Consider the following 25,727-nt stretch of genomic DNA (forward strand, 5'->3'; position numbering starts at 1 on the left):
TGTAGGCGAAAATATGGAACATATCAATGGTAAAATGGATAGAAAACGAGTTATAAAGTTATAGAGCATTACAGAAAGAAGTGAAGAAGAGAGGAGGGCAAACCTGTCAGGTTGTCTTTAGCTAGAAGTGGAGGTGGCCATGGTGTGTCTCACATTTCCTCTATTTCTGACTAAATATCATTAACTGTGTCCACACCTCTCCATTGTGGGTAGCTGAAGTTTAAGCACAGGACATTCAGGGTGACTCTGTGTATTAGTGTGTGTTTAAAATCTCTTTCTCAAAGTACAAAGTAAGTAACAGGGATGTAATTAGTACTAACTTATATTTGCTCTTTATTAGACAATGTTTTGGCATGATTTAATTTGTGTTGCTCATAAAATCAAGCAGTGAAATTCACTGTTTGATGCTGCAAGTTAACTGTTGCTGACACTTTTATGGAGGTAAACCAAGGCCAAAGACTCCAAAGTCTATTCCTTTTATGTTGCTTCTATTTTTATATGCTTCTCCACTACGAGATAAACATGGTCCACTCTCACACTCACACACACACACACAAACCACATGCTGAGATCATTAATCATGAGTGTCGACTGGTAGCTTGGTGTAGTGAAGCTGTGTGTAGATGCAACATGGGAGGGAGGCAGAAAGATAAAAGGATGTTTATCTGGGGCTCTTGCATAGAACATCATGTCAGGATCTGGCAGAAAGTCGCAGAGAAGACTATAGAAAACCCTATTGCTTTGTTGTTATTAAATGCACTAAATGAATTTTATTGTTGCTAGGAGACTTTTGGGAGGCTACTACAAGAAGCAAAACCTTGCAAATTTAAACATTTACAGGAATGAGGGAACAGACCAAGTGTGATGACAACCATGTTGCCAAAATATAGGGTTCAAAAAGTAAATAATAGAAATGAATACTGTTTTACTCTTTGACAAATGTGTATACATTATCTTGATATAGTATAACAATTACAATGTTGCTCTATCAGGCTGATGCCACAGTTCTGCATCCGCGGCTCTTCTGATGAATAAGGATGTCGACAGAAATATATTTATCATTATATAGAGCATCATCAGCCTGTGATTAGCCTCAATGAGATACAGCAGTGTATATTCTTTATAACTACATTTGAATAATGAGGATGAGAAAAGCCTGCTTTGTGCATCCAGGTCCTTTAAGACCAAGGATGTTAAATGTGTTGTGTTTGATCTTTGTAACCATGACTCAGATAGAGCATGACCGATAATTTGCCGGCTGAATTATGTGTTGTGCTCTCAAGCAACGCCGGCATTATTACAGCATTATTTCCACTGACAGTGGAAGTGCAGTTGTGGAAGGTAAATGTAGATCAATCTCAAAGCACTAGTGAAAGATTTGGTCTGACCTTCACCACGTGGATATAGAAGTGCTCAAGAAATACATAATCTAATGAAAATCTGAAACTAACGTAAATGTAAAAGTGTATATAGTGTATATATAATCCAAGCTAGCAAGAGATATATACGTACGTGGTGGTGGCTCACCATAAATTCATTTCATGGAGCAGAGGCTTGTGGATTTTGCTAGATTGTTGGAACACCTGATGACAGCACAGAACAGCTGTGCCTGGTGTAAATACCTTTAGGCAGGGTAGGGCACTGCCAATTGTATGTTCAGCTGAACTAACCACTCTTTGCAGGGCTTTGCAGTACTGTTAGGTGCTGTTTCCATACCAGGCAGTGATGTTCCCCATCAGGATGTTCTCAATGATGCAGGAGTAGAAATTCCTCAGTAGAAATTCCTCAGTATTTGAGGGGATACCCTGAATTTCTTCAGATGCCTGAAGTGAAACAGTTTCTGCCTTGCATTTCTCACCACTGAGTCATTATGCAGCGCCCAGGGCAGACCCTCTGTGATGTTGACACCAAGGTACTTGAAGCTGTCCACCCTCTCCACTGAGGACCTATTGATATTAAGTTCCTTCCCTGCTTCTTCCCAAAGTCAACTATCATCTATTTAGTCTTGCTGGCATTCATGAGTTGATTGTTGTCCTCACACCATCAGGTCAGGTCTAGAGCTGGGCAATATATCAATATTATATCGATATCGTGATATGAGACTAGATATTGTCTTAGATTTTGGATATCATAATATCGTAATATGGCATAAGTGTCGTCTTTTCCTGGTTTTAAAGGCTGAATTATAGTAAAGTTATGTCATTTTCTGAACTTACCGGACTGTTGTAACTGTTTCATTATTTACACTTAGTCATTATATCCACATTACTGATGATTACTTATCAAAAATCTCATTGTGTAAATATTTTGTGAAAGCACCAATAATCAACACTACAATATCGTTGCGGTATCGATATCGAGGTATTTGGTCAAAAATATCGTGATATTTGATTTTCTCCATATCGCCCAGCCCTAGTCAAGGCCTTTACTTTTTTTCAGGTAGGCCTTTTTTCATTGTGGTCTGTTGTCAGGCCCACCACAGCTGTGTTGTCAGCAAACTTGATAATAGTGTTGTTGGAGTTTAAAGTGGCTACACAGTCAAGGATGTACAGGGAGTACAGCAGAGGACTCAAAACACAGCCCTGGGGTGCTCCAGTGTTAAGGATGAGAGTGGAAGAGGTGTGTCCTCCCACCCTCACCACCTGTGTTCTGCCTGTCAGGAATCGGTCTGCATGTCAAGGATTCACATGCACAGTGAGGTGTTTAATCCCAGGTCCTTGAGTTTTGTGATGAGCCTGAAGGGAACTATGGTGTTAAATGCTGAACTGTAGTCAATGAACAGCAACCTCGCATAGCTTTCTTTACGTGAGATAGGGTGGTGTGTGGAGGATGTGTGCTATGGCGTCTTCCGTCGATCGGTTTGGACGGTAGGTTGGGACGGTAGAACTGTAATGGGTCAACTGTGCTGGGTAGTGAGGAGCAGATGTAATCCTTGACCAGTTGTTCATAGCATTCCATCCCTACAGAGGTGAGGGCCACTGGGCGATAGTCATTCAGGCAGGCTGGTCTTGTTTTCTTGGGCACAGGAATGATGGTGGACTTCTTGAAGCACATAGGTATGACAGACTGAGCTAGTGACAGGTTGAATATCATTGTGAATACCGGCGCTTGTTTGTCAGCACAAAGTTTGAGGACCCACCCGTTGATACCGTCAGGTCCTGCTGCTTTCTTGGTGTTTACATGCTTGAACATGTAGCATCTGATCATCATTTTTAACGTATCGCTTAATACTAAGTATTAGTAAGTATGCCTTAATGTTAAAAAAAGATATTGGTCGATATATTTTTTAAATATGTTATGTGCTGTTGGGAATTCGTAGGTGTACAGATCCAATTATTGGCAAATTATCAAAGATGTTTTATCAATATTGATATTGTTATGAATCTGGTTATTAATAACTTTATCAAATCAACAAACAATCAAAACGGGGCACCACCCTGGAACTTCAGGGGCCAATAACCAAACTGTGAAATAGTCTCATTAGGTGGTATTCCCTCTAAAATACCGATCTTAACTTGGTTAAGATCTATCTGGTATTCTTTAAAGGAACAAAAGGAAGGGTGAATCCGAGCACTGACCTGTGTTCAACCAGCAATTATTACAATAAGTACACAAATAATCACAGACAACTGTTAATTAAAGTATAGTAGAATTTATTAACTTCAAAATCATCAATGGCCGATCAATAATTCTTCGATCAATTAAAACCAATATACTCTTTTTAAACTACAACAAAACAAAGCAAAAACACACCAGCATGTCTCTGTGAGATGCTGTGTGTGTGTGTGTGTGTGTGTGTGTGTGTGTGTGTGTGTGTGTGTGTGTGTGAGAGAGAGAGAGAGAGTGCGAGGAGGAAGGGGGTGACGCAACCCGGGGTTGCTCGGTCACGCACAGATTAGCCGTTAGCTCATTGAAGCTAGGCTATGTGTTAGCTGCACAAAGGCTATTTAGCCTCAAGAGGGCGGTAGTGGGCTGCTTTGCAACGCCACGTGACTAAGCTAGTCAGTTAGCTCTCAGACTAACGTGTGGTTGACAAAGAGGGACACACTAAAGTACTTCGCTATGTGCTAGCTGTGTAGCTATTCTACATACGTGACTCGCTGTTGGCCAGCTGTTCACTTGGGCGTGTGTATGTCCGTACATGTGTGTGTGTGTGTGTGTGTGTGTGTGTGTGTGTGTGTGTGTGTGTGTGCATGTGTTAGTGATAGAAGAAAGGAAGCCCCTTAGGAAAGGAAAGACACTTTGAAAAACCTGATTATCTCACTCAGTACCACTAAAACTCCATGAAAGGGGAGTTAGCAGGTAGCAATTACAGTTTTAACAAGCTAGCTGCAATATTCAACACAACATATCAACAATGCACCATGATCACAGTACATTCACAGTACTGCAACAGTAGCGCTTATTAATCGATCATATTAATGGTAAACAATGGCAACATTAGCCTCCACACATTAATAAAACACTATTCCTCTGCCCAGAAAACCTTAAGCCTTCTTACTGTGTGTTCAGTCCGTTCGTGTCTGTCTATAGCTTTCCACGCTAAAACAGAACGGGTCCGTGTCGCTCGTCAGCGGCAATGGAGAAACTTGCTGGACCCCAGGGCAGCAGGGAACAAGCCAGAGTCGACTTTGAAGAAACAACGGTGTCTGTGTCCGATTTCCTTCTAGAGAACGTGTTGTTCTCTTTGCAGCATTGAAACACGACGTGTGTTTCCAGGATCCCCTTAATTCAATCCACTTTGTTCAGAAATGGAAGTTTTGGGCACAAGAGCTTGTGTTCTTCCTTCAGCAGCGTTAGCCACCAGTGGAAGACATTCGTTTCTGTGTGTCAAAGGGTTTTATAGTTTAAGGCTCCATGCTGTGTTTGAGGAACCTCTGAACCAGCAAGGTGCGAACCTTATCTGCAGGACCCTCCCTCTGGCCATTTTACACTCTTCTCTTCATTTAGGAGTTTGGAGCAAGGGATGTGGAATTTACATGTAGGCCGAAACCCTCTGTTTGAAAGACCACATGGTCTCTGAGTCTTTTGTCTCTGAGTGCCGGTTGGTCACATGTGTTCTTTTGTACAAGATCAGTTTATGCACATTTGTTTGGATCCAACAGTGCTATAAATAAATAATAAATATGTAAGCAGTATTGGTCAGGCTCTAGACCCAAATATAAAAAAAATGATCAGGAATGAACTTCTTGGACAAATTCCAAGCGTGTTAAACACATACAGACACAACAAAGATCAACAAATCAACATCAGATCTGTCTGGAACAAAGAAATATTACCATCATGCTCTCTAATGCATCATTGCCTCTGATGTGGTTCTGTTTAGAGCAGATGCACCAAAACCTACAAAAAAAACTAAAGAAGGGTTTCCCGTTTGGCTGTTGTTACATGAATGAATCTCATGTGTCTCATAAATCTACAATATAAAGGATGAAAATAGGTACTTTGTCAAAGTGGCACATTACACCCAAACTACTCCTGTGACAAGTATTTTCCACTCACATTGACAAGAAAAAGTGTATATTTACTAGGGCTGTCAAAATAACGCTTTCATTTTGATTAATTAATGAGAATAAATAACGCGTTAAAAGAAATAACGCAGATTAATCCATTCCATATTGACGTTTGACCCGGAGCTGTTCTAGCCACCATTGGACTGGAAAATGAAGGAGGGAGACGAGAATGTTCTGCCTGGATTATTAATTGGAACATTTACTTGTAAAAATCTTCTTCCTGCCAACCCTGGCTACTGAAATCTGGTGCCACTGATATATCTGCGCTTCTCTCTGATGCTCTGAAACACAAACACCGCTGCACATGACGCTAGTTAACACTATACTCGACAGCAGCTAACGTTAGCCTACTGCTAGCTAGTAGCTGGATTAAACACGGTTAAAATGCTGACAGCTAACGCTAAATGGTGTAAAGTTTGACTGTGTTTTACTGTAGAGGATTCAACACCGGTATGTAACAATCTGCAGCTGCCGTCGGAGAAACAACACAGACGGTGCGTTCAATGAAACTGGTAAACTACAGCCTCGTGGTGCATTTGAAGTTAGTAAATGTCCTTTTCCCATATGATGGTTCAACAGCAATTTACTACTGAAATGAGTTATTGTTATTGTTATACATTATTATTAAATCATTTCATTTTGACCATATGGCCTTAGCAATAAAGAAGCCGTTCTTTAATGTCACCGACTGTTGTTTGGTACCCTTTTTTTTTCTTTTCTTTTTTTACTTTCTTAAAAAGTATCGGTTCAGGCACCGTTAATTATGTATGCGATTCATTTCGATTAATTAATCACAGAGTATGTAATTAATTAGATAACATTTTGTAATCGATTGACAGCCCTAATATTTACAAATAATGATCTCTTTTCTTTTAGTAGAAATAGAAGCTTGACACTAAACTCTCCTATTTGTCTCCCCTTGCTTTGTCATTTCCTGCCCACCCTCTCCTCTTTCTTTTCTTTACATTTGGGTTCTTCCTCTGTCCTCTGTTATCCCTCCACTGCTTTGATTTCTCTACCCACAGGAACTTCCGGAAGCATCTTCGGATGGTGGGCAGCAGGAGGATGAAAGCACAGAGTGAGTCAGAGATGTGTGTGTGTGTGTGTGTGTGTGTGTGTGTGTGTGTGTGTGTGTGTGTGTGTCTGTGTCTGTGTCTGTGTGTTTGTTATATGTTTGCTCAAATTGACTGTGATGTTGTTCACTCCACCATCATCTGTGTTTTTTTGTCGGTTCCCTGGTGTGGTTTTTGCATGTGTGTGGCACCAAATGCTGCTGCTTTACTGGGATTTTGTAACGCTCTATTGAATTACCTTGAGGAATTATATGATCGTCAGTGTGTGTGTGTGTGTGTGTGTGTGTGTGTGTGTGTGTGGTGTGTGTTGATAAGCCAGCGATATAAGTCGGTGCATGTGTGTATATTTGAGTGTGTGACTGTAGGTGGTCTTTTCCTGTTGCATCACTTCAGACAATAATGCTAAGTTGTATATTTAAAAAAAAGAAGCAAAAATAGATGATTGGTAATGATAAAGGGGTGTGTGTCTGTGTGACTGTCACTGCAAACATATAAGACACTAATAGAAAACCAAAATATAGTTCTGGATTAGATGTGGCTTTGTGATGTAACCGGTCTGTAATCTATTAGCTTGTCCACTGTATTGACATTGAAAATTAAACGGAAAGAAAATGGTGAAGGACAAAGTAAGCTTAACTATGAATCTATGCCCCAGTGAATAAAATCATTGGTTACATTTGTATTTGTGTCAATAGATGCAGCGTTAATGTGACAAGTAGCTTGGAAAGGTAATAAGTGTTGTAGAGAGTATGCAAAACCTGGTAGCACATGTCAAAGCTGTATTACCATATTGCAAACAATATGTTTCTGGACCATGGCAGATTTGTGTAGATGTATGTAGACATTTACTAAAACCCAAAATCTTTTTGATGCTGTAATGTCAAAGTTGTTCCACACCTCAGACCTGCTGTGAGGAGGAACTAGTTCTCCTGGAGACCATTTCTTCTCCATTTCTGCATAGCTTTGGGTGAACGGGCATTCTCCTCATGGTCATAGAATCTGGTCCCAAGACTGCAGTGTTGATTAAGTCAAAAAAAATAAATGATTTAGATCAATCTGGTTCCGACTATGAAAATCAACTCTAGTCAAGATCAGAGTATTTGTGATGTTTTGATGTCGTTACAAGTGATTTCTAAAAGAAAACCTTGTAATAGAAATGCAATCCAAAAACTGTTTCCTTTTGATCACAAGAAGAAAAAAAAACATTAAAAAGTTGACCCTCTGAATGCTTCAGGCTAATGAAAAGACATTTGTCCTTGAAAAGAACAAGTTGGTGTCAGCAGCAAAATGAACGGAGAAGCATTTGCAGGAATTAATCACCGCGAAAGCACAGAGGGAAACAAATTTGGAGCCTTGAGGGACACTGTTGATTAACCGTGTCAAACACTTTCAAGTCAAATATTGTAAGAGCACAGTGATTACTCTTCAAAGCAGAGCTGATTTTATCGAGGCTTGGTAAATTTGTGAAACAAGGACAGTCCTTTCAAATTCATACTGATGATGAGAAACAAGATCCTTTATATTTTGAATTTTTTATATTTTTTATTTTATAATTTTAAAGTTAAAGATAAATATGATTGTTAGCATACTGTATGTTTGTTTGACAGTTTGTATATGCAGGCATTTGTTTGTGCGTTTGTGCAGAGGAGGGATGGCATCATGTTGTATACTTTATATTTGTGAGCTGCATCCGCCTTTTCACTAATGTGCTTTAGGTGGCGAGTGTGTAGAGGAAACAGCCAATTTGCGGGTTTGTTAGTGTGTGTGTGTGTGTGTGTGTGTGTGTGTGTGTGTGTGTGTGTGTGTGTGTGTGTGTGTGACTATCTCTCCCCGCCTGCACTAGCATTCGCTGAGCGTAGATCGAAGAGTTTCAGCCGTTCCTGGAGTGATCCCACCCCTTTCAAGACTGACTCTCCTCATGAACCCAGAGACAGTGAGTTAACACAGACTCACGCATGTGCATCTACACGCTCACACACAGATGCTGACACACAGAGTTTCTTACAGTTGCAGTGGTGCAAAAATGGTAATTAAAACATTTTGGAAGGCTTTAACTCTGAAGTAACCAAATCACATTTACAAATGGTGTAAATCTATGTCTAAAGTAAATTGTGCTTGGGAAGTTTTTAGTTTGTAATCCTGACATGCAGAGAGAGAAGAAAAAGTAAAAATTGACCTGGACCTGCCAGGCCTCGCCTTTTAAATGATGTCAGACTACTTCAGTGCAGTCAAAAATTTGTCTACATACAAAACTGCAAGTTAAATATTACAATAACTGCCAGATATAAATATGTCCTTTTATGTAAAGTGTCCTATTGTTCTCAAGTGTTTACAATCTACCAAAATAGCTGCAGTAAGATTTGTGAGAACATATTTTGAAAAATGTGCTATGTCTGACCCTTGTCCCCTCATGTCTGACTGGCAGATTCATTACAGCTTAAATGTGCTTTGTGCACAGGTGGCTCATACCGAGTTGAAAGCTACTTAGCAGCATTTGTCAGCTATAAAAATGGGTTGGTGATCAGCACTTTGATATACGAGCGACTTACAGCACACCTGGAATGAGGCCAAATCATCTGTAGTCTCAAATGAAGGTCAACCAGTCACAAATAATGCAAAGTACAGTACACAATGTAGGGGGCGACAAATACTGCCAACTGCAAAAGTATTTTCAGTTTGGGAGATTCGTGCTTTTAATCGACATTGTATCAGTAGGAAATATTGCAAATTTTTCTCCACTTCTCCATTTATCTGATGGTTGATATTATTAGTTACAAATTCAGCCGTTTGTTAGTAGGATACACTGCAATGTCTCTTCAGAACAAGCCAATTGCATGGCTTCTGGTATTGCTGCTTGCAGCTTTGTCGAGAACCACTCATCCAAACAACTTCACACTCAATACTGCGCTTCCTTGAGTCCGGAGCAATACACCTACCATGACATAGTTACAAATTTGGGACCAGGCTACTAAGGAACAAAAGTGTTACATCGCTGATGCTTGAAATGAGTTTGCTACAATGTAACATCTCTGGTCTCTCTTTCTTCATCTGTTCTTGAGTGAGCTGGGATGATCAATGAGATTTTGTGTACTGATATTTGTATGTGGCTATGTGTATATCTATATGTAGTAGCTATGTGTACTGACTGTGGAAACAAATATCCTTCTGGGAAAATACATCTAAATCTGATCAAATGTACTGTAGTCAGCAAACTGTACACTGCATGCTGTTGGGCAGTGTATTAGTCAGTAAAAAGTTGCGATAAAAGTTGCGATGACTTTTGTATGTTTGTTGCAATGAAGTTGAGGGAGACAGTGAAAGTTGCAAAAAAAGTTGTGATTTCTTTTTTTTATAGTTCTTTAAAAATAAAAAGGAAACTTGTTTTGGGGAGAATAAAATTACTCTGGGCTGAGATTTCCTATAATCTTACCAAAAGGGCTCAGGATGCTGCAAATGTTGGTATAATATGAAAATGGCTGGTGGATTAAAGACAAAAATTAATAATTTATTGAATGAATCAAAACTAAACATATCTGTCAGTGGCTTGTTGAGCTTTACATTGTTAGTTAATTTCCTAACCTGGCCTGGGACACACATTCATACGGTTTGATAAAGTACTTATTGGACTTTAACTTATCATTGCACTTACAATAACGAGCGTAGCTGTCCTCAATTTAGGTCATCGTGTCGTCTCATCTCCAGATTTTCCTGCATCCACTGTATGTGTTTGTGTGTGCGTGCGTCAGTCGCAGGGGGAACTGAGCTGCAGCCGACAGGATTGAAACGGCAGCAGCTTTCAGCGACTTTAGAGTGAAAAAAACGTTACAGCGTACATTGATGTTAAAATGTATACAGTCTTTCGCTGTATGTTTTGTTGGTAAATGTGAGATGTTCGAGTCACACACGTCTCGCCTTCATCAGAAATAAGGAAATGATCAACCCGTGGCCGTTCTCACTCCTGCTTGGTCATTGGCTCTCAGAGTCACATACTGACAGCATGTGGGACTGCTGGGATTGGTTGAAGTCGCGGGAAACTTTAAGTTAGGTTATTGGTCAAATTTGCGAAAAAGTTGCGGTGATTGGTCAAAATTGCGAGTGGCACCAAATTCGCGGTGATTGGTTGAATTCGCATGAATTGGCGCAATCACGACATCGCGAAATCCTGGAGGGACTGATTAGTTTATATGGGTCCCCTCTCAATAAACTACACGGTGTGTACATAACACACTACTAATAAATATGTCCTGAGCTTGCACTCGACACTGCACTTCCTTAGGTCCTCAGCAAAACACCCACCAAGTGTGAAGTTGATCGGATGAACGGTTGTCGAGAAAATCGAAGGATATGGACACAGACACCTTCCATTTTAGTTGGATTTAACATATTGAGTTTGAAGTCATATTTTAATTTAACTAAGTAGCGTTGCAAAGGGGCGGAAATTTTCCAGTAAATTTCTGGAAACTTTGCATGGAAAGTTATGCTGGGGAACATTCCAATTTGGAAACTTTCATGGTAATTAATGGAAATTATGGGAATTTATGGAAAATTATGGGAATTAATGGGAATTTATGAGAATTAACTGTAAATGGTGGGTAATTCATACAAACTCCATCTTATAAAAACATAAAAATAAACATTTTGTTTTGTAATAAGCAGACAGGTATATATAGTGAATACAAATGTTGAGTTATTGTTGGATTCTAGAAATTATCTGTGCAGTGAGTGTGGCCTCAATAGCCCTGCAGTAGGCTAAATAGTAGCCCAAACCATTGACCTTTAACTTAACATATGAAGGTAGCTAGCATGCTGCCTTTGATTTACTATGGTTATACTGTAGTTATGGTTATATGCGTGCTAAGCTAACCATCAGCGCTGTCTATTGTTTCCAGCCTATCAAGAACAAGTGGGCTATACAATTAAGACACGTAGGTTAATAGCAATTGGTTATGTATTACCCCCCCCCCCAAAAAAAAAGAAAAAAAACTCCCGTATTTTAAAAACTAAATGTTGGCAAGTATGTAGTAGCCTATGCTGATTACTGTGTGCATGTCATTGACGAATATAGGGAGGACATTCAACTGAAGTTGCATTAAATCAGGTTGTTTTAACCAAGATTATGCTGCAAGATGTTTTTTTTTCAACTACATTTAAGTTCTCTGTTATAGACGAACAGTATTATAACAAGCGATATTACAAATATCCAGTTTTTTCCCCATTAATTCCCGTTTATTCCCATGGAAAGTTTCCAACTTTGAAAATTCCCAGAATTTTGCAACCCTAGAACTAAGTAATTAAATGTTTAGATATGTCAATAATGACATCCCTAATTTAACTTCTTAACCTTTTTCATAATTAGCCAACAGAAGGCGGCCTTATATGACTCACATTTTTGTGTGTGTTTTCGATGGTGATTTAGTTACTTGAAAGTTAAAGCCACTTTTCATCAAGTATGTACAAAGACCTCTCTGTTGAAGTAAGGTGACATTTTGTCATCACGGTTTTTCAGCTCAGTTCCACATTTAGGCAGATCAAGAACAACTACCACAAAAAATCCAAAGACACTTGCACATAAAACACACTATCACATGTACAAACTGACTGTCTCTGCTGTTGACTCTGACCCTGTCCATCTGTCTCCCTATGACCGTGGGTCTTTCTTCAACTTTGTGATGCTCTCTTTCTGTGAGTATGTCTTCCAAAATGGAGTGTGTGTCTCAGTCCGATTGTCCACTGGTACAAATGTTAACGCAAGGAACGTGTGTAAGTGTTTTTTAAAAGGCTTTTGAATACAAGTAGCAACACACTGTGTTTGCATGTGCTGTTTGTCTATGTTGATGTCTGAGTATCTGTGGATTTATGTTTTTTCTCCATCTCCATCTTCAGTGTTTCTGTGTTTCAGAGTGTGATAAAAAATAAATGAACTGTTGATGACAGTCTAATGGTGTGGTTGATGCCTCATTCTTCCTCTTTCCTGAGGGAAAGGTATTGCTCTCTGGAGGAGTGACATTAATCGTCAATCTTGCTGGTCATTTTCTCCTCTGTCATACTCTCTCTCTTTCTTTACTCTCTCTTTTCACACTGCTATTTCTCCCTAGGTACCTGCAGTCTTTTTTTATTAGATGGTTTACAGAACCTATTGACAACATTTTGATTGATAACAGAGGCCAATGCCAACATAGATATTTGAGAGTCCTATAGCGGCATACCACCCAATTATTATTTTAGGTTTGTTGTCTGAAATAGTAAAAATATGAGCAAAGCATTGATGTACAGTATTGATAACACACTCGAACACCAACACCGTAGGTAGCAAATATAAGAACACACATATGGCCATTCTAAATGTCATGCCATAAGCTGGCATTGTAAGTAAACTACAGTATTGGAAAATGGCAATTACATTTGAGTGTATTAGCACTCAAATAGGAATAGCAAATATCGGCAAGTAGTTTCTATCAAAGCACTGACCTATAAGGAGGATTAAAACTGTCAACAAAAACATACGTGAAATAATTACCATGACAAATCAAAAACTCTGCTGTTAATAAGTTGAATTCTCTGCTTACGCTAAAGTAATAGAATCGTTGTTGGTTGCATAGGTTTGATACCAATTAGTAAATATCCCTCAAGATGTGAAATAATATAACAGCTGTCTTATACCATAGTCCAAGGTAATACAGAGGCCCAGAATGACACTAATCAATGCCTCTGCCTCATCAAGTTTATAAAACAGAATCCAATATGGAAAAGTGTCTTCTTTCTCAAACATTCAGATTCCTAATATCACACATTACTAATTCTAATGAGTTATTTGATATTTCTTGATTCTGATAGTGTGGTATGATTATATTTGAGTATTTTGAGTGATCACAGTAATATTTAGTGGATCATTTTATAACCTGATAAAATACAAATATAGTGTTTAATATACATGACATGATGATTACATGTCAAAAAGCAAGATTTGATGCTACACAACACCTTCCCTTCTTAAAATAGCCGCGCTCTGATCCCAGTTTGGTTTTCATATCTTTCCTTGTTAGCTGATGCCAGAAATCCTGCTGCCACACTCACTATCAGTCACTCCTTTTTTCTCCTTCTGTCAGTGGTCTCTTTTTCCCTGTTCCATCTGTCTTATGTCACCACCATTATAAACAACTCCATCATGTTTCCTCTCCTCTGCACCCAGCTCTCTCCACTTCCTGGACACGTCCTTCACTCACAGATTTTCTCACCTTTCTTGCCTCCCACCCAACACTTCTGCCTACACCCTATTATCTCAAGTATTTTTGCTCACTGGAGTGTTATATTCTCTTCTAGGTGGAGACCTGCAGACCTCCTGTGGTACCTTGGATGAAGGAGGCCTCGATGACAATATAGACTGGGAGGAGGAGAGAGAGATGGAGAGGCTGGCCTGTGAAGGAGATGACTTTGTACCTCCCAAAATCATGGTAAGAGATCATATTGTTCACCAATTTAATATTAAGCTTAAATTGCCAGACTTACAAGGGACTTAGGTTTTTTTTTTTTTTTAAATGATCAAAATCAAAGCAACTGAGGCCGAGATATCCTTACTTTTAGTTTTAAAGGTCCCATGACATGCTGCTCTTTGGATGCTTTTATATAGACCTTAGTGGTCCCCTAATACTGTATCTGAAGTCTCTTTACTGAAATTCAGCCTTGGTGCAGAATTACAGCCACTAGAGCCAGTCCCACAATGAGCTTTACTTAGTATGTGCCATTTCTGTGTCTGTAGCTATTGAGGAGGAGAGAGGGGGGGCAAGGTGGAGAATGGGGGTGTGGCCTCTAACAAATGTCACTTTGCTCGTTTGAAAGCCATGATGTCTCTCTCTCATGGGTGGGTCACATTCTCTGGGCAGGCAAAGCAGAGAAAGGGGAGGTAACCTTGCTCCTTATGAGGTTATGAGGTCATAAGGAGCAAGATTCCAGATCGGCCCATCTGAGCTTTCATTTTCTCAAAGGCAGAGCAGGATACCCAGGGCTCGGTTTACACCTATTGCCATTTCTAGCCACTGGGGGACCATAGGCAGGCTGGGGGAATGCATATTAATGTTAAAAAACCTCATAAAGTGAAAGTTTCATGCCATGGGACCTTTAAATACAGATTAAATTAACTTGCACGTCAGCTGGATTGTCGCGGTATCACACGATAAGCATGGAATCCCGAGAGATCACCTATAGGCTTCAAGTAATGCGTTTGTAACCAATCAGCATCCTGTGAGGAGCTACTGGCAGCTATGGGACTGGTTTAGGTGTGTGTGACATCACAGAGAGGCAACTGTTCTTTCAAAACAACAATTCCGGCTCCTAAAGCGGTAACAGATGCTGCAATAGCATCAGCTATAATAAAACTGGAGAATATTTCTTCATTAAAAGAATACAAAAAAAAAACAGCACTGAAGGTTTTTTTAGACTGAAAAGACGTTTTTTAATGGCTTCGGCAAGAGTTTGATTTACCAACTGGCTCTGTTGGAAGTGAAGAAATCTGATTGGTTAAAGTTAGCCTGTGATTAGTCTGGCGCAACAACAGTATATTGTCAGGAGCCATCCTGCACATGCCAACGTTTCAGGACCATTTTTTTTCCCTATCCCAGAATGTAGGCCTACAGTATGTGTGGTGTAGCCAGACCTAACACCATCGCTGACACAGCGCTGTGGAGATAGGTCTGGCAATGTGAGACTAGCCCGTGATAGACACCTGCCAAGTATATTTACAATGATGGATTCTCAGATGATTCTGGGTAACAAACCATCTGGCGAGTCAGGTTACAGCTCAAGTCCCAAAAACCCTCTATCCTACATTTCCCACAATACAACTCTCTAGCATATATTGTTAAATCCTCCCTGCCTGTTAAATACTTGTCTACATGTCAAACTCCACACCCCACAATTTGTAAAAATAAAAAATAAATGTGGATGTGGAGACTTTGGAAAGGTCCCTCTGTCGGGTTAAGAAGTAAACTGAACTTGTGAAAATTGGTGTCTTTCCCTGATTCATAGTAAACAGGTAAAAAAAAATGGTTATTTTAGGATTACACAATGATGGCAGATTAAAATTAGCTTAATCTCAAGAAGGTACATTTATGCAAGTGCAGTCGCTTAAATGCACCTAATGTTTTGTCAACCATCTGGCTGTGAATATTACATAGAGCTGTACATGCCCTGCCGGCATGAGAGTGTAAGGGAGTTTGCTCCTTTCCCCTTTACTCTCATTTCCCCTTTACTCAACCGTTACTGTTACTCTTCTATTCCCCCCGAACCTTGCTCCATTTTCTCCATCTTCCACTCTTTCCTTTCTTTGCATCCTACTAAATCCGTCATTTCTTCTGCTTATTCGGTTCCTCTTTTTCCTTCAGCTGATCTCTTCTAAGGTCCCAAAGGCGGAGTACGTTCCCACTATAATCCGCAGGGATGACCCGTCCATCATCCCCATCCTCTATGTGAGTCGAACACACTCGGACATCGACATGTGTGCATTATGGACATACCAGGCATACGAGTTGTTTCTTTAAAAAGGGATTCCATTGCTATCTAAATTAAAGCATTTTGCAATTTTAAATGATTATGTTTTACGTGAATGTCTTTTTCCTTAGGACCACGAACATGCAACGTTTGATGATATTTTGGGTGAGTAAATATATATGAAAATGTAATTCCAATAAATGAGTGAATAAAACTCTTAAAAAAGAATATTCTAAAATAATGATAAAAATATAAAATATGGAAGTAACACTTGAAAGAAATGATTGAACTGAATGAGATGATTTTAAGGCGTAAGAGGTACACGTAACACTAGTGTCCAACTAATGAAAGTTGTCTCATAAAGATACAAATGAGTTGAACAAGTATAGAGACATAATTACTTTAAAATATAGTCACATATACATTTATTTATATACAGATAGACATATTTATATGCTATCCTGGGATGGAGGAGTGGAGTCTGAACTCTGTGGGAGTTAAAGGTCAGAAAAATAGCTACAGGCTAAACCTAACCTGCAATCAACATCTTAGAAAATATCGTAAATGTGGCTTAATCACTCTGTTGATTTAGAATCAGTTAAAATGCTCCGAAATTAAAGAAAGAAAATGATCATCTTGCTCACAACAGAAGCACTTACTGTACATGAAATGGTCCCTAGAGCTTCCCAAGATAATAATGAACTCTGCACTGAATAAAGCTCAAACAGAGTTAGTGAGAGGACGTCAATGAATAATTGATATAGATTTCAGGTTCCCATTTTACTGTCTTTCATTGACCTGTTTTATTTTGCTGTGACATTTTCTGCTGCATTAAGTACACACTGTTGAATTCAATTTAAACTACATCTTACGTTAGTGTCTCTGCTGTCTATTATTACACCTGTACTTGAACTCACCCCCCAGAGATTTCCTTTGTGTTCACCGTTCGCATTTCTCCCTCTCTCACTACACTGTGATTTGTCTCTTTTCATATTCATATTCTTTCGGTTCTCGGTCCCTGTCGTTAACATCAATCCAACCCTTTTTCTCTCTCTCTCTCACAGAGGAAATAGAGAAGAAGCTTACAGCTTACAGGAGAGGAAGCAAGTTCTGGAGGATGCTCATCTTCTGTCAGGTAAGGAACAAGGAGACAGAATAAGTGTAATACTGTATTTCTTGTAGAATGTAGGTTTTATTTGGAATATATGGGGTTAGGTTATGTGTTCATGCACTACATATGGAACTCCCTGAGTACCCAGCTAGATATGTAAAGTACCTTCCTTTGGGATGTAATCTCTCTATTTGTGTGTGTGTTTCTTAGGGAGGTCCCGGTCACCTGTATTTACTGAAAAATAAAGTGGCAACTTTTGCTAAGGTGGAAAAGGAGGAGGCCATGAGCCAGTAAGTTACCACTGAGTCCATCTCTGTTTGACAAGTTTATAGTAGTAGTATAGTAGTTTAGTTTATGTCTCCTATAGCCTCCTATAGTCAAATATCTTGACAATTTCCATTTCCTATGTCTTATAAAGCATTGACATGTGATGGTGCTTTACAAGACATGAAAAACATGACTGAGAGCCATTAGCTAGCTGTAAAAAGAGACGTAATTGAAAATTATTTTATTATTAAGATACCTTTGCTGTACTTTCATTGAGGCTTTTATTCCACTGATAATCAGAAAAAGGTTTCAATCAAAAATCCTCTGGTTAAAATCTCAACCAAAAGAAACTTGCTCACTCCTAAATAAATCTTCATTTTACTTTAGGCATTCAAAGGATTAAAGATTCTGACATAAATATGTCATGTAAAATGCTCTTTACGCTATTTTCAGAATATGAATACTATTTCTCAGACTTGATTTAAATCAAAAATGTTCCACTGTTAAGATTCAACACACTCGCTACATTGGTTTGTCATTTATGACCACAATATACTACTTTTTGGAGTGATGCATCTCTCCCAGGGGGACCATCTTTGAATAGTAGATGTTAACTTGTTTCAGATATATAAAACAAAAGGCTCACCTCTTGTTCCATATGTATATTCTGTTAAAACAGCGGTTAACCAATAAAGAGTGACAAGTGCTCGACGCAGGCTTTTCTTTTTAAAAGTTACATTTTGTGGATTTAATGGAACTGTCGATGATTGACTACATTCAGAATGAAAACTCTCCGAGGCGTGTAACTGTAGCCTTTGTCTTTGTTCAGATTCTGGAGGAGGCTTAGTCGCTTCATGAGTAAAATCAACCCAGAACCCAACATCATCCACATAATGGGATGCTATGTCCTGGGCAACCCCAACGGAGAGAAGGTACACAGACACTGATGCAAAAACACACACACACACACACACACACACACACACACACACACACACACACACACACACACACACACACACACACACACAAGCACTTCCTAACTACACGGCAGGGCTACAGAGATACAACATTGAGACTGCAAGACCTGTGGTTGGTCAGCTTGGCTGCTTATTTTTTCTCCAACAAAGTTGAAGAAAGGCCCATTCATGTTCTCTGCTTTCAGTAACACAAGCAGCAAAGCCAGTTCCTCTTGTATCACAGTGCATGAATGTACTGTAAACACAATCACTTCGGTTATCAATGACAGTAAGACAAGACCAACCCTCCCTTAGTCGCTCTTTGTCCCCAATCGAATGAAAGAATGTAAACAAGATTACTGTGGAGCATACAGGCAGATAATATACGACAGATACAGAGCGGTGAAATCTGATGCAGAACTATGACTCAATTCCTACGCTGGTGGGACCATCGCACACCGTCACGCGAGAGTAGAATTCCAATTCATTCATAATAAGGTCTCTGTTGATTTACACACTAAAAAGTTAAGCTTAATGTGTCACACAAATTGATGTAATAACTTAGGATGCCCAAGGAATATAGATGTTTTGTTCCCTGTCTCTTATCATTAAAGTGAACACTTCCTCGTGCTCACACCTGCCTCATTTCCCTGTTTGCTGCCCTCTGCTTTCATATTTATGCTCACTGTATCCTTTAGTCTGATAATCACCACAGTATCATCCTGGCTGTCTCAGTTTCTCCCGCTCTCTTTCTCCACATGTGTGACTATTATCTCACTCTGTGTGATGTTACTGGGAAACAGGCAGCTGAAGAGCATACAGAACATGCTGAGTGATGCTGCACCTCTCTCTACCTGGCAGGAACATATAATAAGATACATGACCATGTAAAAAAACACACACACACACACAAACAAGCTGGCAGACACACTCACGCATACACACACAGACGCACACCACAGCCAGCGGTGTTTGTCTGGCCTAACTGTCTTTTCCAGTCATGTCTGCCAAAATGCTTTGTTATATAAAGTGGATCTCTCCAGAGTTGATGGACAGTCTGGCATTCTGCAGAACAGACTGCACATCAGTGATATCTCCACCCCTACGACAAACACACACATGCAGTTGTTTCAGGAGAGCTACAAAATAGGTGTGTTTCTCTTTTCTTTTCTCAAGGCTTAGTCCCAAGATCCCAAAGTGATATTTTCACACTGGTAGCTTGTCTACTATAGTCTTTATAAAACATCAGTCAGAAAATAGAGTTAATGAATTTTTGCTTGTACCTCTCTGGAAGAATGTGTAAACACACATACCCTTTTAAGGATGTAGACATGTTACCAGCTGTGACCTAATTGTTAGTGCTTTCCATCAAACCTATTCTCCATTGGCAACTATACTACACGGGCAAAAGTATGTGGACACTTGAACATTAAACAGTATATTATATGCTGCTGGACCTTACTTTGTGCCTGGTGGCATTAGGCTCATTCGAGATGAGCCAGGTCTGCGCAGAATCGATCACCGGTGATCGCCGATCGCCCAATGCATGCCGGTTAGATTTTTGTCCGACTTGATCCCGACCTGCTCTGACGTTATGCACACGTGGTCAACGATAACCTCACGAGATCAAGGTGGCCGCAGGTTTGAGACGTAGGCAGCGCAGTTGCTTTTCACCGACTGCAAGACCCAGGCAGACACAGGGTATGCTGGGAAACGCCTGACTCTCAGCTGATTGGTTCAGAATCGACTCAACATGATGACGTTTTATATAAACCTTTTATTGTTTTTGAATTGGAGGGATTTTAATTGCCATTTGTCTGATTTAAAGGCTTATTCTGTACAAACCACGTGTGGCTGATAGTTACGTTTAGAAGTCAGAGAGACTAAATCTGTTCAGATTACGGATCATCTACACTGTGTTGTTAATTAAAATCAGCAAAGTATGTAGAGCATTTTGACAGCTACTCTGTCATAATAAAAACAACTGAAGACTGTGTACAAGCTGATATATGGGTCTGATAACATTTTATTAAATCGGAATCGGACCTAACAGGATGTGAGTGTTTCTGTGACTTCCTGTGCAACCTGAAGGCTGCTGGAACTGGCTGTAAACTGTCCGACTAGACAGCAGATTTTTGTCACCGCCCCCGGCTGCTGCCGCCTGCTCTCGTCCTCTTTACAGGCGAGGCGCAGTTTATCTCGAACGAGCCTACAGTCATGTTGAAACAGCAAACGGCCCTCCCCAAACTGCCGCCACAATGTTAGAAGCAGGTTATTGTCTAACATGCTGTATGCTGTAGCAATAGGAGTTTCCTTAATTGGAACTAAGGCTGTGTTCAGAGAGACAACAAGCGGAAAATGCAGAGGGCTCCAGCAAACAAAACTTGGGTTCGTCCAGCAAAAAAGTTGAACCTTGCTCAACTTTTACTTCAACGCAATGCAACGTCATTCATCAAGTTGCTGAGTTGTTCAGTCAAATATGTGCACATTCCTGGTTGATTACTTTGTAATTTGAAAAGCATAGGCTATTTCTTTGCCTCACATTGCTGTTAACATGATTGCCACCCTGATAACTTTGAAAAAAACCTGTCTAGGTCTGGGCAATATGGCCAAAATCTTCTATCCCGATATCCCTCAAAGTGGACTTTCTGGTTTCATGGTACTCATTGGTACCTGAAACAACATTCTCCCACCAATGCTGAGGGGCCTGGCACAAACCATGAAAAACAACCCTAGAACAACAATACACAAAAGTATGTGTCCACATACTTTTAGCCATATAGTGTATTGCACTAACTGTACATTTGTTTGTTAACTTCCTTAACAATCACATAACCTCCACCCAGAGACAGTACATTATCAACAGAACACATCACTCCCAGCCCGCCTGTTTGCCAAAGTTTTAATGGAGTCAGCTTGGGTCCCCAAACACACAACAGTAAGGGGCAGGACTTAAATTATTAACAGCCAGAAAGTTATTTCAAATACCAAAGCACATGTTGAGCTACAGCTTCCTGACTGCAGATTTGAAAAGCAAGCCATACACATAAAGAGCCTCAAGTCACATGCTGCAGCTTCACACGCACACTCACTCAATGATATATGTCCACATGCTGCATACGAACATGCGCAGTTGTGCTTGGGGGAACTTCAATCTTGATGTGTAATAAAATGTATATTTAAGCTTAATATTGACATGCCTGCAGCCATGATAGAGTGGATTGACTTGAGAGAGGTCAATTAAACCACCGCCACTCTGTTTGAAAGGTAAAAACACAGTGGCTAACTCATGATTAATAACATCACTCAGCAAGCACAACAAAGCTAATTTTGAAATGATAACTGTGTTGTTTTATTGATATGAATGTCATGTAATGTAAGAACTGAATGTTTGCTGCATTTCTCTTAGTTTTGAATCTGATGGGGAAAAAAAGGTAACAAGGCCAAATCAATTTGCTGATGTAAGAGGGGTGGATGTTGTTATACACAGTTACTGTATAAGGCTGCACTTCAGCAACAAAGACCACAACACTTAAGAAATGTTATGTTTTAAAACACAGTTTTGGGGATGCAGGAATAAAAATAGGCTGGGGATGGAGAACAGCCGGTCAGAGAGGCAGTCTGACCCAGTTTTCATTCTGAGATTTTTCAAGCATGTTTCGGTTTTCTCAGCACAATATCTGCATCACTTTTGACAACAGCCACTGAGAGCTTGCAAGAAGCCATGCAGGATAGAAACGAAACTACCCAACTTGCAAAACATTATTTGAGTTTTTTCATTTGCCTCCAGCTCTCTGCACTAAAGACAAAACACGCTGCCTGCTTCTCCCTAACCATTCTTTCATCCACATCTGGCATGCAGCCATCTTCTTTCAGCTTTTTCAAAGGACTGCAAACACAAGGAATGAAAGCTGCTTTTTCTTCACCACCTCCATTTTAACATCATAAAGTGAAAAACAAAAGTGCATTCGGCCTTTGATTTCCCTGACAGAGGGTTATTGAGATCCGTCAAGACTAAATTGGAGCGAGAAATCAGTAAGCTTCAATTTTTAATGGGCATGGCACTGCGTCAGTGAGACACTGCAGAATAACCTAAAATTGCTATACTGCAATTAAACAGTCATCATGTAATTAGAGATGCAATTAATAATTACTACATCTACTATGACTACACTCACTATTGATTAATCCATCATTTCAGGTCAAAGTGCTCGTTTTGTCTAACCAACAGTCCAAAACCCCAAAGTATTTCATCTAAATTATATAATACTGAGAAAAATCTGCAAATTCTCACATTTGAGAAACTGTAACTTGAAAATACTTCACAATCTTGGTTGATGGATGACATGGTGTGTGCATAGACTGTTATATATTATTAATAATAATTAATAATATTAATGGACAAGGCATCCGGTTTGGCGAAGTGCTACAAATGCGGAAGTGCCTTAAACCTGCATTATATCTGAATTCCAGCAGGGGGCGACACGTGCGGTTGCAAAAGGAGGTCGGTTTCTGTAGAAGTCTATGAGAAAGTGACTCACTTCTCACTTGATTTATTACCTCAGTAAACATTTTCATAATGAGTTAATGGTTTCAATCGCTAGTTTTAGGTCTTCTGCAACACAGAATGATGTTTATTTGTTTAATTATGGTCTCATTGATTTTAAAATCGGCGATAAAGCAGGGGATGTTTTAGGGCGTGGCTATGATGTGATTGCCAGTGAAAGTGTGTAACGTAACGTAGAGTGCAAGCAGCACCTCCCTCACTCCTCCCTCTCGTCTAAAATCGTCACATCTGCAACCAGGATGGCCGCGCCCGTAACGGCAAACTCGACGACGGATAGCAGATCTCCACAAACCAATGGGTGACGTCACACATGCGCTATCCATTAATATACAGTCTATGGGTGTGTGTCATCCATTCATTTTCTTAAGCGACTAATCATTCAGCGCTAATTTTCATATTGTATTATGAGAAAAAACACTTGCAGGACTACAAATGCAAGCTATCCATGAACATCTCAAAACGTTCTAATGTACAAATAAATTCAGTTTGATTTTAATCTTTCTTGGAATTTCCTGAACATGGGACTCTACACTAGGGATATAGTCTGGATCAACGGAAGTGCATTTCCAGGGTAAAGCCCGACATCTGGTGCAAATGGAGGGAATGATTGTAAAGATTTAGAAAGAATATGTTTATGGCATTTATCTAACTGGGACGTTTTGGGACTGATTGGTGGGTATTGCTCTGGACGAAGTACACACAGCGATACACTGGTAAGAGCAAATTACGTCTAACCATGTATCCAGCTAATTTAAATAGCTCACATAACTGTATTGTGTGAACAGCAGTTAACTTTGTTTAATATTGTATGTAGCGTTTTCTTTTGCGGGGTGCAAATGTTCCACCAAAACAAGTTTCATACAGAGACTATTTTGCAGAGGCACTATCGCTGCATCTGGAACTTAGCGCCACCCAAGACGTTTTTTTTCTCCTATCCTAAAATGTATCTGTGGTGTAGCCAGACCTTACTCCACAGCGCTGTGGAGATAGGTCTGGCAATGCGAGACTATTAGGGATATGACAGGGACTGGGCTCCTACTCTGAATCTTTTACAGGCTCTGCTGTTTCATGGAAAAACAGAGAGGATATATGGAGACAAGCAAGGTTACCTGCTCAGGAAGAATTGCCATATGTCTCTTTAGCAGTAATGAGCTGGATTCATTGCTGTTCTTGTTCAGTTTCTGTGTGTGTGTGTGTGTGTGTGTGTGTGTGTGTGTGTGTGTGTGTGTGTGTGTGTGTGTGTGTGTGTGTGTGTGTGTGTTCCTTTTCATGCACTGTGATAAAAGAGAAGTGGAACTGGCTTTGCTGCTTGTGTGTTACTGAAAGTAGAGAACATGAATGGGCCTTTCTTCAACTTTCTTGGAGAAAACATAAGCAGCCCAAGCTGACCAACCACAGGTTTTGCGGTCTCTATGTTGTATCTCTGTAGCTCTGCCGTGTAGTTAGGAGGTACACAAGTGCTAGTGCTATGCCGTAATCTGGACACTGGAGCAAGACTAGTCAATAGCTGACTAATCCCTAAATAATCATATCTTTTGTGAAATACTGTGTGCTTGTTGGCATCTTTTCTGAGTTAATATGCACATTTTGAATATGTGCTCTGGCTTGAAACTGTAGTGGTGTTAAAGATGAGCTTTCTTGTGTGTGTGTGTGTGTGTGTGTGTGTGTGTGTGTGTGTGTGTGTGTGTGTGTGTGTGTGTGTGTGTGTGTGTGTGGTGTCTGAAGATGCATTCTCCCCTGCTGCAATTGTATCCAAGTGCAGTAGGATTAATTGGTGTTTGCTTTCTTATCTTGGGCCAACAGCTGTTCCAGAAATTGAAGAATCTGATGAGGCCTTATTCTGTCGAGTTTGAGTCGCCGCTGGAGCTGTCTGCACAGGGTGGGTCTGAACAAACATACAAACACACCCCGAACATGCAGATCACACGGACACATGCATGCATAGTGATTCACACACGCGAATATACACATGACGAATCCAGTGCAGTATATGGAATATTTGTGAACAAACTTGAATGTCTTGTATTAACACCTGTTGGAGGATTTTACTCAAACAGCTGTTCTCTTATTTTAATTTAATTGAAATATAATTTATTTGAACAATGTGTCACTTGCTGTAACCGTCTCATCCTGTTCTTGTACTGTACACTCACTTGCTCTCCTTCCTCTGTATTCTCTCTATTTGGGTTGGCTATTTTTTTAATGCAATTGATCCAGGTCATATAAACTTTCACTTCCACCACACAGGAGAAAGTAGTCATATTACTTTGCACTCTTCTCCTCCCAAGCTCCAAGTGGGAGTAGGGACATACAGTAGGCTACTCTCTACTCAACACAATAGTTAGTGTTACAAAAGCCTGCTCTCAGTTACTGGAACAACTAGAAATTGTTGTCTGTTACACCCAGATCCAGACTTCCTCTTCATTAGCCCTTTACTTTCATCAAAGGAGAATTCCAGCCAATTTTTACATTAATCTTGATCGCTATAAATATGCGAGTACAGTCGATAGAAGAAAAAAAAAGAGCCAAATCGGTGCAGTCAACATGGAGTAGCTGCAGCTACATCTACGAGCTTCCACTTAGCTAAAACCTTGTCGGGGCAAGTCTTAGAGTGCCTTTGTGCCTCTTAACAGACACAAAATGCAATTAAAATGTCTGTGCAACATGAACAGGGACCTTACATGACAACAAGATGCGTTTTCAACTCATTGTTTAAATTCACCTACCCTGTCTCTATCCTGCCGGTAGCTAGCT

At 39.9% G+C, this 25,727-nt stretch overlaps 1 protein-coding gene across 1 annotated transcript in view; it reads left to right on the forward strand.

Annotated features, from left to right (window-relative positions):
* The window catches only part of nsmfa (NMDA receptor synaptonuclear signaling and neuronal migration factor a), a 56,912-nt gene that overhangs the window by 25,980 nt on the left and 5,205 nt on the right, over nt 1-25,727 (forward strand). Inside the window, exons 6-14 of the mRNA XM_078271491.1 lie at nt 6,539-6,591; nt 8,430-8,519; nt 13,907-14,037; nt 15,964-16,047; nt 16,201-16,234; nt 17,134-17,204; nt 17,391-17,470; nt 18,277-18,379; nt 24,777-24,852. Coding sequence (XP_078127617.1) covers nt 6,539-6,591; nt 8,430-8,519; nt 13,907-14,037; nt 15,964-16,047; nt 16,201-16,234; nt 17,134-17,204; nt 17,391-17,470; nt 18,277-18,379; nt 24,777-24,852 — 722 coding nt within the window. The remainder of the gene's footprint in view (nt 1-6,538; nt 6,592-8,429; nt 8,520-13,906; nt 14,038-15,963; nt 16,048-16,200; nt 16,235-17,133; nt 17,205-17,390; nt 17,471-18,276; nt 18,380-24,776; nt 24,853-25,727) is intronic.

This window comes from Sander vitreus, chromosome 16 (assembly GCF_031162955.1).
Source record: "Sander vitreus isolate 19-12246 chromosome 16, sanVit1, whole genome shotgun sequence".
NCBI classification, from domain to species: Eukaryota; Metazoa; Chordata; class Actinopteri; order Perciformes; family Percidae; genus Sander; species Sander vitreus.